Source organism: Gadus chalcogrammus, chromosome 12 (genome assembly GCF_026213295.1).
Source record: "Gadus chalcogrammus isolate NIFS_2021 chromosome 12, NIFS_Gcha_1.0, whole genome shotgun sequence".
NCBI classification, from domain to species: domain Eukaryota; kingdom Metazoa; phylum Chordata; class Actinopteri; order Gadiformes; family Gadidae; genus Gadus; species Gadus chalcogrammus.
Window position 1 is genome coordinate 8,686,672 of NC_079423.1, and position 16,743 is coordinate 8,703,414.

The following is a 16,743-nucleotide window of genomic DNA, read 5'->3' on the forward strand; positions in this document are numbered from 1 at the left end:
AATGAATTCAGATGTCACAATGATCGTTTACATGGATAAGGAGTCCTACTGAATCAATTACTGCCGTTTATATCTAACTAATGATTGTTTTTGTAAGAGTGTAACGTCGAGCCTCAGCAGCTTTCTCACTCCTTATGTGCTACTGTATAAACCTGGTTTTGCGCCTGCACTAATTGCTTACGGCCATACCACCCTGAACACGCCCGATCTCGTCTGATCTCGGAAGTTAAGCAGGGTCGGGCCTGGTTAGTACTTGGATGGGAGACCGCCTGGGAATACCAGGTGCTGTAAGCTTTTCTTTTCAACTCGAGCTCATTGACTCCGCATGGCGTACCGTGACCTGATGTTTACTGCCAACCGCTTTGGAGGATTTAAGCAACATACAAAAACTGACAACGTCTCTCAAAACTATTTTTGTGAAACATGAGGACAGTATAGTGATACTGCCAGCAGGGAGCACCAGAGAGCTGAACCGACAGTTGTACATTTCTTAAACTTTCACCAACACAAACACGCACGCTCACTTCAGATCATGGGAGGCCGTCAAAAAATCACCACCCATTCTCTGACACTTTAACCGTTAACCTTGGTTCAAACATTTAACATCACACGCACACGCAGTGTATTTCAGATAATTAATGAATTCAGATGTCACAATGATCGTTTACATGGATAAGGAGTCCTACTGAATCAATTACTGCCGTTATATCTAACTAATGATTGTTTTTGTAAGAGTGTAACGTCGAGCCTCAGCAGCTTTCTCACTCCTTATGTGCTACTGTATAAAACCTGGTTTTGCGCCTGCACTAATTGCTTACGGCCATAGCCACCCTGACACGCCCGATCTCGTCTGATCTCGGAAGCTAAGCAGGGTCGGGCCTGGTTAGTACTTGGATGGGAGACCGCCTGGGAATACCAGGTGCTGTAAGCATTTTTCTTTTTCAACTCGAGCTCATTGACTCCGTGGCGTACCGTGACCTGATGTTTACTGCCAACCGCTTTGGAGGATTTAAGCAACATACAAAAACTGACAACGTCTCTCAAAACTATTTTTGTGAAACATGAGGACAGTATAGTGATACTGCCAGCAGGGAGCACCAGAGAGCTGAACCGACAGTTGTACATTTCTTAAACTTTCACCAACACAAACACGCACGCTCACTTCAGATCATGGGAGGACGTCAAAAAATCACCACCCATTCTCTGACACTTTAACCGTTAACCTTGGTTCAAACATTTAACATCACACGCACACGCAGTGTATTTCAGATAATTAATGAATTCAGATGTCACAATGATCGTTTACATGGATAAGGAGTCCTACTGAATCAATTACTGCCGTTTATATCTAACTAATGATTGTTTTTGTAAAGTGTAACGTCGAGCCTCAGCAGCTTTCTCACTCCTTATGTGCTACTGTATAAAACCTGGTTTTGCGCCTGCACTAATTGCTTACGGCCATACCACCCTGAACACGCCCGATCTCGTCTGATCTCGGAAGCTAAGCAGGGTCGGGCCTGGTTAGTACTTGGATGGGAGACCGCCTGGGAATACCAGGTGCTGTAAGCTTTTTCTTTTTCAACTCGAGCTCATTGACTCCGTGGCCTACCGTGGCGTACCGTGACCTGATGTTTACTGCCAACCGCTTTGGAGGATTTAAGCAACATACAAAAACTGACAACGTCTCTCAAAACTATTTTTGTGAAACATGAGGACAGTATAGTGATACTGCCAGCAGGGAGCACCAGAGAGCTGAACCGACAGTTGTACATTTCTTAAACTTTCACCAACACAAACACGCACGCTCACTTCAGATCATGGGAGGACGTCAAAAATCACCACCCATTCTCTGACACTTTAACCGTTAACCTTGGTTCAAACATTTAACATCACACGCACACGCAGTGTATTTCAGATAATTAATGAATTCAGATGTCACAATGATCGTTTACATGGATAAGGAGTCCTACTGAATCAATTACTGCCGTTTATATCTAACTAATGATTGTTTTTGTAAGAGTGTAACGTCGAGCCTCAGCAGCTTTCTCACTCCTTATGTGCTACTGTATAAAACCTGGTTTTGCGCCTGCACTAATTGCTTACGGCCATACCACCCTGAACACGCCCGATCTCGTCTGATCTCGGAAGCTAAGCAGGGTCGGGCCTGGTTAGTACTTGGATGGGAGACCGCCTGGGAATACCAGGTGCTGTAAGCTTTTCTTTTTCAACTCGAGCTCATTGACTCCGTGGCGTACCGTGACCTGATGTTTACTGCCAACCGCTTTGGAGGATTTAAGCAACATACAAAAACTGACAACGTCTCTCAAAACTATTTTTGTGAAACATGAGGACAGTATAGTGATACTGCCAGCAGGGAGCACCAGAGAGCTGAACCGACAGTTGTACATTTCTTAAACTTTCACCAACACAAACACGCACGCTCACTTCAGATCATGGGAGGACGTCAAAAAATCACCACCCATTCTCTGACACTTTAACCGTTAACCTTGGTTCAAACATTTAACATCACACGCACACGCAGTGTATTTCAGATAATTAATGAATTCAGATGTCACAATGATCGTTTACATGGATAAGGAGTCCTACTGAATCAATTACTGCCGTTTATATCTAACTAATGATTGTTTTTGTAAAGTGTAACGTCGAGCCTCAGCAGCTTTCTCACTCCTTATGTGCTACTGTATAAAACCTGGTTTTGCGCCTGCACTAATTGCTTACGGCCATACCACCCTGAACACGCCCGATCTCGTCTGATCTCGGAAGCTAAGCAGGGTCGGGCCTGGTTAGTACTTGGATGGGAGACCGCCTGGGAATACCAGGTGCTGTAAGCTTTTTCTTTTTCAACTCGAGCTCATTGACTCCGTGGCGTACCGTGACCTGATGTTTACTGCCAACCGCTTTGGAGGATTTAAGCAACATACAAAAACTGACAACGTCTCTCAAAACTATTTTTGTGAAACATGAGGACAGTATAGTGATACTGCCAGCAGGGAGCACCAGAGAGCTGAACCGACAGTTGTACATTTCTTAAACTTTCACCAACACAAACACGCACGCTCACTTCAGATCATGGGAGGACGTCAAAAAATCACCACCCATTCTCTGACACTTTAACCGTTAACCTTGGTTCAAACATTTAACATCACACGCACACGCAGTGTATTTCAGATAATTAATGAATTCAGATGTCACAATGATCGTTTACATGGATAAGGAGTCCTACTGAATCAATTACTGCCGTTTATATCTAACTAATGATTGTTTTTGTAAAAGTGTAACGTCGAGCCTCAGCAGCTTTCTCACTCCTTATGTGCTACTGTATAAAACCTGGTTTTGCGCCTGCACTAATTGCTTACGGCCATACCACCCTGAACACGCACGATCTCGTCTGATCTCGGAAGCTAAGCAGGGTCGGGCCTGGTTAGTACTTGGATGGGAGACCGCCTGGGAATACCAGGTGCTGTAAGCTTTTTCTTTTTCAACTCGAGCTCATTGCCTCCGTGGCCTACCGTGGCGTACCGTGACCTGATGTTTACTGCCAACCGCTTTGGAGGATTTAAGCAACATACAAAAACTGACAACGTCTCTCAAAACTATTTTTGTGAAACATGAGGACAGTATAGTGATACTGCCAGCAGGGAGCACCAGAGAGCTGAACCGACAGTTGTACATTTCTTAAACTTTCACCAACACAAACACGCACGCTCACTTCAGATCATGGGAGGACGTCAAAAAATCACCACCCATTCTCTGACACTTTAACCGTTAACCTTGGTTCAAACATTTAACATCACACGCACACGCAGTGTATTTCAGATAATTAATGAATTCAGATGTCACAATGATCGTTTACATGGATAAGGAGTCCTACTGAATCAATTACTGCCGTTTATATCTAACTAATGATTGTTTTGTAAAGTGTAACGTCGAGCCTCAGCAGCTTTCTCACTCCTTATGTGCTACTGTATAAAACCTGGTTTTGCGCCTGCACTAATTGCTTACGGCCATACCACCCTGAACACGGCCGATCTCGTCTGATCTCGGAAGCTAAGCAGGGTCGGGCCTGGTTAGTACTTGGATGGGAGACCGCCTGGGAATACCAGGTGCTGTAAGCTTTTTCTTTTCAACTCGAGCTCATTGACTCCGTGGCGTACCGTGACCTGATGTTTACTGCCAACCGCTTTGGAGGATTTAAGCAACATACAAAAACTGACAACGTCTCTCAAAACTAATTTTGTGAAACATGAGGACAGTATAGTGATACTGCCAGCAGGGAGCACCAGAGAGCTGAACCGACAGTTGTACATTTCTTAAACTTTCACCAACACAAACACGCACGCTCACTTCAGATCATGGGAGGACGTCAAAAAATCACCACCCATTCTCTGACACTTTAACCGTTAACCTTGGTTCAAACATTTAACATCACACGCACACGCAGTGTATTTCAGATAATTAATGAATTCAGATGTCACAATGATCGTTTACATGGATAAGGAGTCCTACTGAATCAATTACTGCCGTTTATATCTAACTAATGATTGTTTTTGTAAAAGTGTAACGTCGAGCCTCAGCAGCTTTCTCACTCCTTATGTGCTACTGTATAAAACCTGGTTTTGCGCCTGCACTAATTGCTTACGGCCATACCACCCTGAACACGCCCGATCTCGTCTGATCTCGGAAGCTAAGCAGGGTCGGGCCTGGTTAGTACTTGGATGGGAGACCGCCTGGGAATACCAGGTGCTGTAAGCTTTTTCTTTTTCAACTCGAGCTCATTGACCTCCGTGGCGTACCGTGACCTGATGTTTACTGCCAACCGCTTTGGAGGATTTAAGCAACATACAAAAACTGACAACGTCTCTCAAAACTGTTTTTGTGAAACATGAGGACAGTATAGTGATACTGCCAGCAGGGAGCACCAGAGAGCTGAACCGACAGTTGTACATTTCTTAAACTTTCACCAACACAAACACGCACGCTCACTTCAGATCATGGGAGGACGTCAAAAAATCACCACCCATTCTCTGACACTTTAACCGTTAACCTTGGTTCAAACATTTAACATCACACGCACACGCAGTGTATTTCAGATAATTAATGAATTCAGATGTCACAATGATCGTTTACATGGATAAGGAGTCCTACTGAATCAATTACTGCCGTTTATATCTAACTAATGATTGTTTTTGTAAAAGTGTAACGTCGAGCCTCAGCAGCTTTCTCACTCCTTATGTGCTACTGTATAAAACCTGGTTTTGCGCCTGCACTAATTGCTTACGGCCATACCACCCTGAACACGCCCGATCTCGTCTGATCTCGGAAGCTAAGCAGGGTCGGGCCTGGTTAGTACTTGGATGGGAGACCGCCTGGGAATACCAGGTGCTGTAAGCTTTTTCTTTTTCAACTCGAGCTCATTGACTCCGTGGCCTACCGTGGCGTACCGTGACCTGATGTTTACTGCCAACCGCTTTGGAGGATTTAAGCAACATACAAAAACTGACAACGTCTCTCAAAACTATTTTTGTGAAACATGAGGACAGTATAGTGATACTGCCAGCAGGGAGCACCAGAGAGCTGAACCGACAGTTGTACATTTCTTAAACTTTCACCAACACAAACACGCACGCTCACTTCAGATCATGGGAGGACGTCAAAAAATCACCACCCATTCTCTGACACTTTAACCGTTAACCTTGGTTCAAACATTTAACATCACACGCACACGCAGTGTATTTCAGATAATTAATGAATTCAGATGTCACAATGATCGTTACCATGGATAAGGAGTCCTACTGAATCAATTACTGCCGTTTATATCTAACTAATGATTGTTTTTGTAAGAGTGTAACGTCGAGCCTCAGCAGCTTTCTCACTCCTTATGTGCTACTGTATAAAACCTGGTTTTGCGCCTGCACTAATTGCTTACGGCCATACCACCCTGAACACGCCCGATCTCGTCTGATCTCGGAAGCTAAGCAGGGTCGGGCCTGGTTAGTACTTGGATGGGAGACCGCCTGGGAATACCAGGTGCTGTAAGCTTTTTCTTTTTCAACTCGAGCTCATTGCCTCCGTGGCCTACCGTGGCGTACCGTGACCTGATGTTTACTGCCAACCGCTTTGGAGGATTTAAGCAACATACAAAAACTGACAACGTCTCTCAAAACTATTTTTGTGAAACATGAGGACAGTATAGTGATACTGCCAGCAGGGAGCACCAGAGAGCTGAACCGACAGTTGTACATTTCTTAAACTTTCACCAACACAAACACGCACGCTCACTTCAGATCATGGGAGGACGTCAAAAAATCACCACCCATTCTCTGACACTTTAACCGTTAACCTTGGTTCAAACATTTAACATCACACGCACACGCAGTGTATTTCAGATAATTAATGAATTCAGATGTCACAATGATCGTTTACATGGATAAGGAGTCCTACTGAATCAATTACTGCCGTTTATATCTAACTAATGATTGTTTTTGTAAAAGTGTAACGTCGAGCCTCAGCAGCTTTCTCACTCCTTATGTGCTACTGTATAAAACCTGGTTTTGCGCCTGCACTAATTGCTTACGGCCATACCACCCTGAACACGCCCGATCTCGTCTGATCTCGGAAGCTAAGCAGGGTCGGGCCTGGTTAGTACTTGGATGGGAGACCGCCTGGGAATACCAGGTGCTGTAAGCTTTTTCTTTTTCAACTCGAGCTCATTGACTCCGTGGCGTACCGTGACCTGATGTTTACTGCCAACCGCTTTGGAGGATTTAAGCAACATACAAAACTGACAACGTCTCTCAAAACTATTTTTGTGAAACATGAGGACAGTATAGTGATACTGCCAGCAGGGAGCACCAGAGAGCTGAACCGACAGTTGTACATTTCTTAAACTTTCACCAACACAAACACGCACGCTCACTTCAGATCATGGGAGGACGTCAAAAAATCACCACCCATTCTCTGACACTTTAACCGTTAACCTTGGTTCAAACATTTAACATCACACGCACACGCAGTGTATTTCAGATAATTAATGAATTCAGATGTCACAATGATCGTTTACATGGATAAGGAGTCCTACTGAATCAATTACTGCCGTTTATATCTAACTAATGATTGTTTTTGTAAGAGTGTAACGTCGAGCCTCAGCAGCTTTCTCACTCCTTATGTGCTACTGTATAAAACCTGGTTTTGCGCCTGCACTAATTGCTTACGGCCATACCACCCTGAACACGCCCGATCTCGTCTGATCTCGGAAGCTAAGCAGGGTCGGGCCTGGTTAGTACTTGGATGGGAGACCGCCTGGGAATACCAGGTGCTGTAAGCTTTTTCTTTTCAACTCGAGCTCATTGACTCCGTGGCCTACCGGGCGTACCGTGACCTGATGTTTACTGCCAACCGCTTTGGAGGATTTAAGCAACATACAAAAACTGACAACGTCTCTCAAAACTATTTTTGTGAAACATGAGGACAGTATAGTGATACTGCCAGCAGGGAGCACCAGAGAGCTGAACCGACAGTTGTACATTTCTTAAACTTTCACCAACACAAACACGCACGCTCACTTCAGATCATGGGAGGACGTCAAAAAATCACCACCCATTCTCTGACACTTTAACCGTTAACCTTGGTTCAAACATTTAACATCACACGCACACGCAGTGTATTTCAGATAATTAATGAATTCAGATGTCACAATGATCGTTTACATGGATAAGGAGTCCTACTGAATCAATTACTGCCGTTTATATCTAACTAATGATTGTTTTTGTAAGAGTGTAACGTCGAGCCTCAGCAGCTTTCTCACTCCTTATGTGCTACTGTATAAAACCTGGTTTTGCGCCTGCACTATTGCTTACGGCCATACCACCCTGAACACGCCCGATCTCGTCTGAATCTCGGAAGCTAAGCAGGGTCGGGCCTGGTTAGTACTTGGATGGGAGACCGCCTGGGAATACCAGGTGCTGTAAGCTTTTCTTTTTCAACTCGAGCTCATTGCCTCCGTGGCCTACCGTGGCGTACCGTGACCTGATGTTTACTGCCAACCGCTTTGGAGGATTTAAGCAACATACAAAAACTGACAACGTCTCTCAAAACTATTTTTGTGAAACATGAGGACAGTATAGTGATACTGCCAGCAGGGAGCACCAGAGAGCTGAACCGACAGTTGTACATTTCTTAAACTTTCACCAACACAAACACGCACGCTCACTTCAGATCATGGGAGGACGTCAAAAAATCACCACCCATTCTCTGACACTTTAACCGTTAACCTTGGTTCAAACATTTAACATCACACGCACACGCAGTGTATTTCAGATAATTAATGAATTCAGATGTCACAATGATCGTTTACATGGATAAGGAGTCCTACTGAATCAATTACTGCCGTTTATATCTAACTAATGATTGTTTTTGTAAAAGTGTAACGTCGAGCCTCAGCAGCTTTCTCACTCCTTATGTGCTACTGTATAAAACCTGGTTTTGCGCCTGCACTAATTGCTTACGGCCATACCACCCTGAACACGCCCGATCTCGTCTGATCTCGGAAGCTAAGCAGGGTCGGGCCTGGTTAGTACTTGGATGGGAGACCGCCTGGGAATACCAGGTGCTGTAAGCTTTTCTTTTTCAACTCGAGCTCATTGACTCCGTGGCGTACCGTGACCTGATGTTTACTGCCAACCGCTTTGGAGGATTTAAGCAACATACAAAAACTGACAACGTCTCTCAAAACTGTTTTTGTGAAACATGAGGACAGTATAGTGATACTGCCAGCAGGGAGCACCAGAGAGCTGAACCGACAGTTGTACATTTCTTAAACTTTCACCAACACAAACACGCACGCTCACTTCAGATCATGGGAGGACGTCAAAAAATCACCACCCATTCTCTGACACTTTAACCGTTAACCTTGGTTCAAACATTTAACATCACACGCACACGCAGTGTATTTCAGATAATTAATGAATTCAGATGTCACAATGATCGTTTACATGGATAAGGAGTCCTACTGAATCAATTACTGCCGTTTATATCTAACTAATGATTGTTTTTGTAAAAGTGTAACGTCGAGCCTCAGCAGCTTTCTCACTCCTTATGTGCTACTGTATAAAACCTGGTTTTGCGCCTGCACTAATTGCTTACGGCCATACCACCCTGAACACGCCCGATCTCGTCTGATCTCGGAAGCTAAGCAGGGTCGGGCCTGGTTAGTACTTGGATGGGAGACCGCCTGGGAATACCAGGTGCTGTAAGCTTTTTCTTTTTCAACTCGAGCTCATTGCCTCCGTGGCCTACCGTGGCGTACCGTGACCTGATGTTTACTGCCAACCGCTTTGGAGGATTTAAGCAACATACAAAAACTGACAACGTCTCTCAAAACTATTTTTGTGAAACATGAGGACAGTATAGTGATACTGCCAGCAGGGAGCACCAGAGAGCTGAACCGACAGTTGTACATTTCTTAAACTTTCACCAACACAAACACGCACGCTCACTTCAGATCATGGGAGGACGTCAAAAAATCACCACCCATTCTCTGACACTTTAACCGTTAACCTTGGTTCAAACATTTAACATCACACGCACACGCAGTGTATTTCAGATAACTAATGAATTCTGATGTCACAATGATCGTTTACATGGATAAGGAGTCCTACTGAATCAATTACTGCCGTTTATATCTAACTAATGATTGTTTTTGTAAGAGTGTAACGTCGAGCCTCAGCAGCTTTCTCACTCCTTATGTGCTACTGTATAAAACCTGGTTTTGCGCCTGCACTAATTGCTTACGGCCATACCTACCCTGAACACGCCCGATCTTCGTCTGATCTCGAAGCTAAGCAGGGTCGGGCATGGTTAGTACTTGGATGGGAGACCGCCTGGGAATACCAGGTGCTGTAAGCTTTTTCTTTTTCAACTCGAGCTCATTGCCTCCGTGGCCTACCGTGGCGTACCGTGACCTGATGTTTACTGCCAACCGCTTTGGAGGATTTAAGCAACATACAAAAACTGACAACGTCTCTCAAAACTATTTTGTGAAACATGAGGACAGTATGGTGATACTGCCAGCAGGGAGCACCAGAGAGCTGAACCGACAGTTGTACATTTCTTAAACTTTCACCAACACAAACACGCACGCTCACTTCAGATCATGGGAGGACGTCAAAAAATCACCACCCATTCTCTGACACTTTAACCGTTAACCTTGGTTCAAACATTTAACATCACACGCACACGCAGTGTATTTCAGATAATTAATGAATTCAGATGTCACAATGATCGTTTACATGGATAAGGAGTCCTACTGAATCAATTACTGCCGTTTATATCTAACTAATGATTGTTTTTGTAAGAGTGTAACGTCGAGCCTCAGCAGCTTTCTCACTCCTTATGTGCTACTGTATAAAACCTGGTTTTGCGCCTGCACTAATTGCTTACGGCCATACCACCCTGAACACGCCCGATCTCGTCTGATCTCGGAAGCTAAGCAGGGTCGGGCCTGGTTAGTACTTGGATGGGAGACCGCCTGGGAATACCAGGTGCTGCAAGCATTTTCTTTTTCAACTCGAGCTCATTGACTCCGTGGCCTACCGTGGCGTACCGTGACCTGATGTTTACTGCCAACCGCTTTGGAGGATTTAAGCAACATACAAAAACTGACAACGTCTCTCAAAACTATTTTGTGAAACATGAGGACAGTATAGTGATACTGCCAGCAGGGAGCACCAGAGAGCTGAACCGACAGTTGTACATTTCTTAAACTTTCACCAACACAAACACGCACGCTCACTTCAGATCATGGGAGGACGTCAAAAAATCACCACCCATTCTCTGACACTTTAACCGTTAACCTTGGTTCAAACATTTAACGTCACACGCACACGCAGTGTATTTCAGATAATTAATGAATTCAGATGTCACAATGATCGTTTACATGGATAAGGAGTCCTACTGAATCAATTACTGCCGTTTATATCTAACTAATGATTGTTTTTGTAAAAGTGTAACGTCGAGCCTCAGCAGCTTTCTCACTCCTTATGTGCTACTGTATAAAACCTGGTTTTGCGCCTGAACTAATTGCTTACGGCCATACCACACTGAACACGCCCGATCTCGTCTGATCTCGGAAGCTAAGCAGGGTCGGGCCTGGTTAGTACTTGGATGGGAGACCGCCTGGGAATACCAGGTGCTGTAAGTTTTTTCTTTTTCAACTCGAGCTCATTGACTCCGTGGCGTACCGTGACCTGATGTTTACTGCCAACCGCTTTGGAGGATTTAAGCAACATACAAAAACTGACAACGTCTCTCAAAACTGTTTTTGTGAAACAGTATAGTGATACTGCCAGCAGGGAGCACCAGAGAGCTGAACCGACAGTTGTACATTTCTTAAACTTTCACCAACACAAACACGCACGCTCACTTCAGATCATTGGAGGACGTCAAAAAATCACCACCCATTCTCTGACACTTTAACCGTTAAAGGGCATGGTGCAGGTTTCTATTTTCTTCTATTCTGGCAATTTTCTAGTTGGTAATAAACATTTAAACAATTATCCATTGTATTTGATGTTGTAGGGTATCACAAAATATAAATATTAGGAAAAGTAGGTGATATATTAGTGGTTATTAGCCACAGGTTAGCGATGATTCTTATTTCTCCCACAATGCATTGCATGACGTCACATAAGGTACTCCGCGCTTTTGGACGACAGCCGAAGCCGCTAGTGAGAGAGTGACAGTGTCAGATTATATAAGTAAATACATAAATAGAGATAGCCTAGATATAGATAGATAGATCGATAGATAGATAGATCGATAGATAGAATAGCATAACATCGATAGATAGATAGAATAGCATAACATCGATAGATAGTGAGGGATAGCATAGCATAACATAACATAACATAGATAGATAGTGAGGGATAGCATAGCATAGCATAGCATAACATATATATAGATAGAGAGAGAGAGTAGATATATAAGTAGATAACATGGTTTTCTACTGTATTTGTGGCGGGTGCAACAACTCCAGCAAAAGTGGACATAGGGTACATTGCTTCCCCAAGGACAAAGGGATTCTCCGAAGCTGGGTGCAATTTGTCAAGGTTAGGCGGGCAGATTTTTCAGCTAGCTCTGTTACCGCGTACTCCAGAATATGCAGCGCGCATTTCAAGGAGGAGGATTACCACCCAGGGGATGCCAAGATGGTCTCACTTGGTTTAAAGAGTAAGAGGACGGCGAAGTTAATTCCTACCGCCGTGCCGTCTGTGCATGCAAACCACTCTGCCTGCCCTGTCCCGAGGTCGAGAGACACCGTCTGCCGCAAGCGAGAGATTGCCACGGTAAGCATCATGCTATAGCTGCTAATTACAAGCTGCGCGTTAGCTAGCTCTGTGTATTTTGCATACCGTGTTCCCTTTGACACAGGCTCCTCTACAAGCATGATCAGTCTGACATTAGAAGAGCATATTTCTTGATAAACGAATATGAGCCAAAACAAAATTGCCCTGAAGTAAATGTCCATATCGTCATGAAAGCTTCATGGCTAGTGTTTTGATCAGTGATCGTCATCATCGAGCGGCTTTCACAACAGTGTGTTTGCGTTTTGTGTTAGTGCTAGACTGCTACGGTTCTCTTTCACATATACTGTATTTGACCGTGACCGTGTCGTCAGGGCTGTAATGGACGCTAAACGCAAGTAAACGCAGTTTACCCACCTCTGAAATTTGAGAAACAGAGTTTATCCACTTCTCACTTCAGAGTTTAGCTACCTCCCAATACAGTAAATGTACTACCATTGGTTGCGAATCACTGATCTAAGTATTCAGTTTACCTACCTCTTATTTCACCACTACACCCTTGCATTTCTTTTTTATATACTTATATATACTATACTTTATACTAATATACTTTTTTATATTTGTTTTCGCAAGATGTTGACAGACGCCTCACAGCAGGAGACCGTGCACAGTGTAGACACTGTGGAGAGTGTCGATGCTGGGGATCAGCCCTTGCCCTCCTCCACTTCTGACGCTGGGACACAATGTTATTTGAAGCCCCCCCGATGGTCTCACGGTAAATCTTTGGTATTTTAAGGGGTAGATATTATGTCTAAAACATTGCAAGTAGGACATTTCCATACACATTGATGAAATGAATACATAGCCTACACCAAAACATAGCCGCTTAGATTTGCCATGATTGTCATATGTTTGGGTATGTTTACTGCCTCTGCCACAGCTGTGCAGGTTAACCTGAAGCCCAAGATGGTTAGCGTGGGCACACAGACTTCAATCAGCCCACAAACCTCCACTCCCCTCGCTAGTCCTGAACAGACAGTTGACGACGATGATGATGATAATGCCACTGTCATCAGTGACTTGTCGTGGGTGCCCGAAGAGCCGATGGATGAGGAGGAATTGTTTGATGAGGAGCCACCTTACACGTGTGACCCCCACCACAAGTGAGATAATCTAAAACCAACATAGACCATATTGAATGCTCAATGCTTTGTTAGTTTGAATGACACCGCCCCCCTCCCCCTCATTTTTTGTTGTTGTAGTTGCTTTGACAAATTCATTGTTTGCCAAGAGGAGCTGATGGGCCTTTTTGCCATCTGTCCGGCCTGTTGTGAGAGGTCGGATAGGAGCATCGTGCAGCAGGAAGGAACTTTTGTTAAGATCAATCAGGTACAGTTTTGTTTATGCAGTTTTGTTTACGTGGCCATCTGATTAGAAAATCTGAATATCTAATTAAAATCTGATAGCTCTGACTGTCTTGCCAGTTAATTTACAATGTATGTACCAGGCTGGCTTAAGTCTGCTGGTTTGTGATGCCATCATATTTGAGTGTTATACTGTATTGGTCATGTGTGTTTCATTGAAAATATGAAACCTTTGACCAGTAATGTACAGTACTTACTCTATATTGAATCCTGATATACTGTTGATTACAATGTTTTATTTTATTTTCTTACATATCTAGGTCTGTGCATCATGTGGCTACCACCGTTTCTGGCAAAACCAGCCAATGCTCCACAGGAACATGCCAACCTGCAACCTCCTGTTAAGTGGGGCCATTCATTTTACTGGATGTTTGGCCACACAGACACTAAGAATGTTGACCCTGTTTGGCCTGCAGTGCATCAGTGCGAGCAGTTTCTTTCGCCATCAGCGCCGCTACATCATCCCAGTAATCGTTCAGGCCTGGCAGAATGATCAAGCCAAGAATTTTAGTGACCTACGGGCAATGGATGGCGGGCTAGTTCTTGCTGGGGACTGCAGGTAAACCAGTGTGAGAGCTAGACCAGTTCCACGTTTTGATTTTGTTATTTGTTATCATGTAGGGTGGCTTTAGTTGGCATTTGCAGTTGACATGGTGGATTGTCTTTACAGACCATGGTTTTAAAAACTTGAAACATAAATTGTAATTAATTCCAGGTCAGATTCTCCTGGGCACTGCGCAAAGTATGGGTCATACTCTCTGATAGAGGACAGAGTGAACAAGGTGGTGGATGTTCAGCTTGTTCAGGTAAACCTGATGTTATTAGACAAAGAAATGAACTCTGCAATTTGGTAAAAGGATTGTATCTTAATATAACATCTTTCCACTAGTACAACCATGCATAGAGCTTTATTGTGTATTGCCTAACTAGAGTAGTGTATCATAATGCCTGGACCAGCAACGCTTCGGTTCATTAACGCCTCCTTCAACACCACCTGCATTCTACACTTACACTGTTATGTCATGTTGCAGAGCTCAGAGGTCCCCAACAGCTCATGGTGTGAGCTTGAAGGGCTCAAGCGCAGTGTTGGCCTGCTGAGGGGAAACGACCTGCATTTGGCAACGCTGATCACGGACCGACATCGCCAGGTATTTACAATAAAAATGCAGTATAGAAGGTAAATATCTGAATTGCACTGAAGCTGGATGTTTGTGGTTTTTTTCTCCTTAGGTTGCCAAATGGGTGAGAGAGGAGCTGATCCCTGAAGGGACACAGCATTATTTTGACGTGTGGCACATTGCAAAAAGTATGTATCCATTGTTGGAACCTTGAAGCAGTTTTGTTAGTGCATATCAATTAATACCATTTGTTCTAAAACAGGTCTGGGGAAGGCATTGGATGCAGCATCCAAAGAGTGTGACCAACTACAGTTGTGGAGGCCAGCTATAGTGAATCACCTCTATTGGACTGCAGCCTCAACCCCAGATGGCAACCCAGCGGTCATGGAGGCCAAATGGAGAAGTTTAGTGAACCACATCCAGGACATCCATGACCATGACACCCCTGCCTTCTCCAGTTGTGCCCATGGCCCTCTAGACGAAGATCAGCGCAACAAAGAGTGGCTGGACCCAGGTACAGTACTGGTATTATGCACGCTCTACATAGTTTTGTTTTAGTTGCTGTCTTTGAGTAATTGTCTGGATGCTTTGACATGTGACCTTCGTGATGAAATTATTTTTTCATTCCCTGGCAATCTCATAACATTCTGTTTACTGTTTATGTTTGCTATAATTCATATGCAGGACAATTTCATGTGTTTCCATTTCAAAAAGGAATTCTGTCTGTATCCATCTTCCTGTCTATTTGTACGTTTTCCGTCTGTCTGTGTGTCTGTCTGTCTGCCTCCCTGCCTACCTGTCTTGGTCTTTTCAGGCTCATTGGCAGCAGTCAAGTTGGAGAACATAATGATGAGGGCTGCCTTGCTGAAAGATGTTCGTCAGCTGTCTCCACAGCACCAGACCTTCTCCCTTGAGGCTTACCACTCCCTCATCTTAGTAATAATAGTACCTATTAACGTGCCTATTGTAGTATTTTGTCATACACCAAGTTTCAAAGGTTTTCTCAAATGTGTTATTTTGTAGGCTTCTCTTAGCGGCGCTGCATTATAATCACAATGCCAATCGTGAGACAGCACGGAGAAGTGACGGGACGGAGAAGTACTGCGTGCGGTATCCGCGCTTCAGAAAAGGTGCCCATGTGGTGCGTCCCATCAAAGAGGCAGCCTCATACGGTAAGCAGTGTCAGGCAGTTCTATCATATTTTGAGATGGCGCACGAGTGATCAGTGACAATGATCTTTATAAAGTAATATTATTATTATTATAATTATTATTATGTCTGCAGGTTATGCAACATCATTAATGAAGGCCCTTCGGGAGAGCTACGACAATTCACCCGCGGTTCTTCGAGAGGTTGGCGCCAATTTGTCCTCCGATGCACCCGCCCCCATCGCCAAATCCTTCGAACAGATTCCTAAGGAGGAGGCCATCAGCCTCTACCTAGCCCGGCAGTCACGCTTCAAGAAAACCTAATTTCACATTATTATTTTTTTCCACGGACAAGTCCAATGATTTAGTTGTTATTATTTGCATGAAATTTCTTTGTATATAATTCAAAATAATTTGGTAATCATTTTACCTGTGCCTTGTCAACCTCTGTGTGCGGTGTTGTCTGGGCTCACTGCGTGTCTGCTTGATGTGCTTTTGCATGTATCACTGCATGTATGCATGCATGAAATAGTGTGTGTGTGTGTGTGTGTGTGAGAGAAAAAGAGAACCATCAACTGACCCTCGGGTATGACTACACTATTGCAGAATTTATTAGAATTAGAATTAAACATTGCGGGTCTAGCCATCCATCAGTGTTCCTTGTATGTTTTGTGCCTAACCATTTTTTTATATAGATTTAATTCCAACCTGTGTCTTTGTTCAGTAACCATTA

General features: G+C 44.0%; 1 protein-coding gene, 17 non-coding genes and 1 pseudogene across 18 annotated transcripts; all 19 read left to right on the top strand.

Moving 5' to 3' along the window:
- Positions 1-175: 175 nt before the first annotated feature.
- LOC130396874 (5S ribosomal RNA) lies at positions 176-294 on the top strand. Its single transcript, XR_008899489.1, has one exon. It is a non-coding gene; the product is annotated as a 5S ribosomal RNA (ribosomal RNA).
- A 518-nt stretch (positions 295-812) lies between these two features.
- LOC130395594 (5S ribosomal RNA) lies at positions 813-931 on the top strand. The gene has a single exon (XR_008898636.1). It is a non-coding gene; the product is annotated as a 5S ribosomal RNA (ribosomal RNA).
- Positions 932-1,450: 519 nt separating this feature from the next.
- On the top strand, positions 1,451-1,569 carry LOC130397455 (5S ribosomal RNA). Its single transcript, XR_008900048.1, has one exon. It is a non-coding gene; the product is annotated as a 5S ribosomal RNA (ribosomal RNA).
- A 528-nt stretch (positions 1,570-2,097) lies between these two features.
- Positions 2,098-2,216, top strand: LOC130397457 (5S ribosomal RNA). Its single transcript, XR_008900050.1, has one exon. It is a non-coding gene; the product is annotated as a 5S ribosomal RNA (ribosomal RNA).
- Positions 2,217-2,733: 517 nt separating this feature from the next.
- Positions 2,734-2,852, top strand: LOC130397458 (5S ribosomal RNA). Its single transcript, XR_008900051.1, has one exon. It is a non-coding gene; the product is annotated as a 5S ribosomal RNA (ribosomal RNA).
- Positions 2,853-3,371: 519 nt separating this feature from the next.
- On the top strand, positions 3,372-3,490 carry LOC130400466 (5S ribosomal RNA). The gene has a single exon (XR_008902950.1). It is a non-coding gene; the product is annotated as a 5S ribosomal RNA (ribosomal RNA).
- Positions 3,491-4,017: 527 nt separating this feature from the next.
- Positions 4,018-4,136, top strand: LOC130400563 (5S ribosomal RNA). Its single transcript, XR_008903043.1, has one exon. It is a non-coding gene; the product is annotated as a 5S ribosomal RNA (ribosomal RNA).
- A 518-nt stretch (positions 4,137-4,654) lies between these two features.
- On the top strand, positions 4,655-4,773 carry LOC130397459 (5S ribosomal RNA). The gene has a single exon (XR_008900052.1). It is a non-coding gene; the product is annotated as a 5S ribosomal RNA (ribosomal RNA).
- A 520-nt stretch (positions 4,774-5,293) lies between these two features.
- On the top strand, positions 5,294-5,412 carry LOC130397461 (5S ribosomal RNA). Its single transcript, XR_008900053.1, has one exon. It is a non-coding gene; the product is annotated as a 5S ribosomal RNA (ribosomal RNA).
- Positions 5,413-5,941: 529 nt separating this feature from the next.
- Positions 5,942-6,060, top strand: LOC130397462 (5S ribosomal RNA). The gene has a single exon (XR_008900054.1). It is a non-coding gene; the product is annotated as a 5S ribosomal RNA (ribosomal RNA).
- Positions 6,061-6,589: 529 nt separating this feature from the next.
- LOC130397464 (5S ribosomal RNA) lies at positions 6,590-6,708 on the top strand. The gene has a single exon (XR_008900056.1). It is a non-coding gene; the product is annotated as a 5S ribosomal RNA (ribosomal RNA).
- Positions 6,709-7,226: 518 nt separating this feature from the next.
- LOC130397465 (5S ribosomal RNA) lies at positions 7,227-7,345 on the top strand. Its single transcript, XR_008900057.1, has one exon. It is a non-coding gene; the product is annotated as a 5S ribosomal RNA (ribosomal RNA).
- A 526-nt stretch (positions 7,346-7,871) lies between these two features.
- LOC130400770 (5S ribosomal RNA) lies at positions 7,872-7,991 on the top strand. Its single transcript, XR_008903243.1, has one exon. It is a non-coding gene; the product is annotated as a 5S ribosomal RNA (ribosomal RNA).
- Positions 7,992-8,519: 528 nt separating this feature from the next.
- Positions 8,520-8,638, top strand: LOC130397466 (5S ribosomal RNA). The gene has a single exon (XR_008900058.1). It is a non-coding gene; the product is annotated as a 5S ribosomal RNA (ribosomal RNA).
- Positions 8,639-9,156: 518 nt separating this feature from the next.
- Positions 9,157-9,275, top strand: LOC130397467 (5S ribosomal RNA). Its single transcript, XR_008900059.1, has one exon. It is a non-coding gene; the product is annotated as a 5S ribosomal RNA (ribosomal RNA).
- A 529-nt stretch (positions 9,276-9,804) lies between these two features.
- Positions 9,805-9,924, top strand: LOC130396122 (5S ribosomal RNA; annotated as a pseudogene).
- Positions 9,925-10,452: 528 nt separating this feature from the next.
- LOC130400578 (5S ribosomal RNA) lies at positions 10,453-10,571 on the top strand. The gene has a single exon (XR_008903057.1). It is a non-coding gene; the product is annotated as a 5S ribosomal RNA (ribosomal RNA).
- Positions 10,572-11,099: 528 nt separating this feature from the next.
- Positions 11,100-11,218, top strand: LOC130400982 (5S ribosomal RNA). Its single transcript, XR_008903447.1, has one exon. It is a non-coding gene; the product is annotated as a 5S ribosomal RNA (ribosomal RNA).
- Positions 11,219-12,870: 1,652 nt separating this feature from the next.
- Positions 12,871-15,912, top strand: LOC130393461 (uncharacterized). Its single transcript, XM_056604144.1, has 9 exons — positions 12,871-13,095; positions 13,261-13,483; positions 14,005-14,303; positions 14,460-14,550; positions 14,776-14,892; positions 14,975-15,050; positions 15,125-15,376; positions 15,677-15,798; positions 15,886-15,912. The coding sequence occupies exons 3-9, from the start codon at positions 14,050-14,052 to the stop codon at positions 15,910-15,912; spliced, it is 939 nt and encodes a 312-aa protein (XP_056460119.1). The 5' UTR covers positions 12,871-13,095; positions 13,261-13,483; positions 14,005-14,049.
- The last annotated feature ends 831 nt before the right edge of the window (positions 15,913-16,743 follow it).

Coding starts and splice junctions, on each gene's coding strand:
- LOC130393461 (XM_056604144.1), top strand. CDS start 14,050: ATGCTCCACAGGAACATGCCAACCTGCAACCTCCTGTTAAGTGGGGCC. Junction 14,893..14,974: donor TCACGGACCGACATCGCCAG/GTATTTACAATA, acceptor TTTTCTCCTTAG/GTTGCCAAATGGGTGAGAGA. Junction 15,051..15,124: donor CGTGTGGCACATTGCAAAAA/GTATGTATCCAT, acceptor GTTCTAAAACAG/GTCTGGGGAAGGCATTGGAT.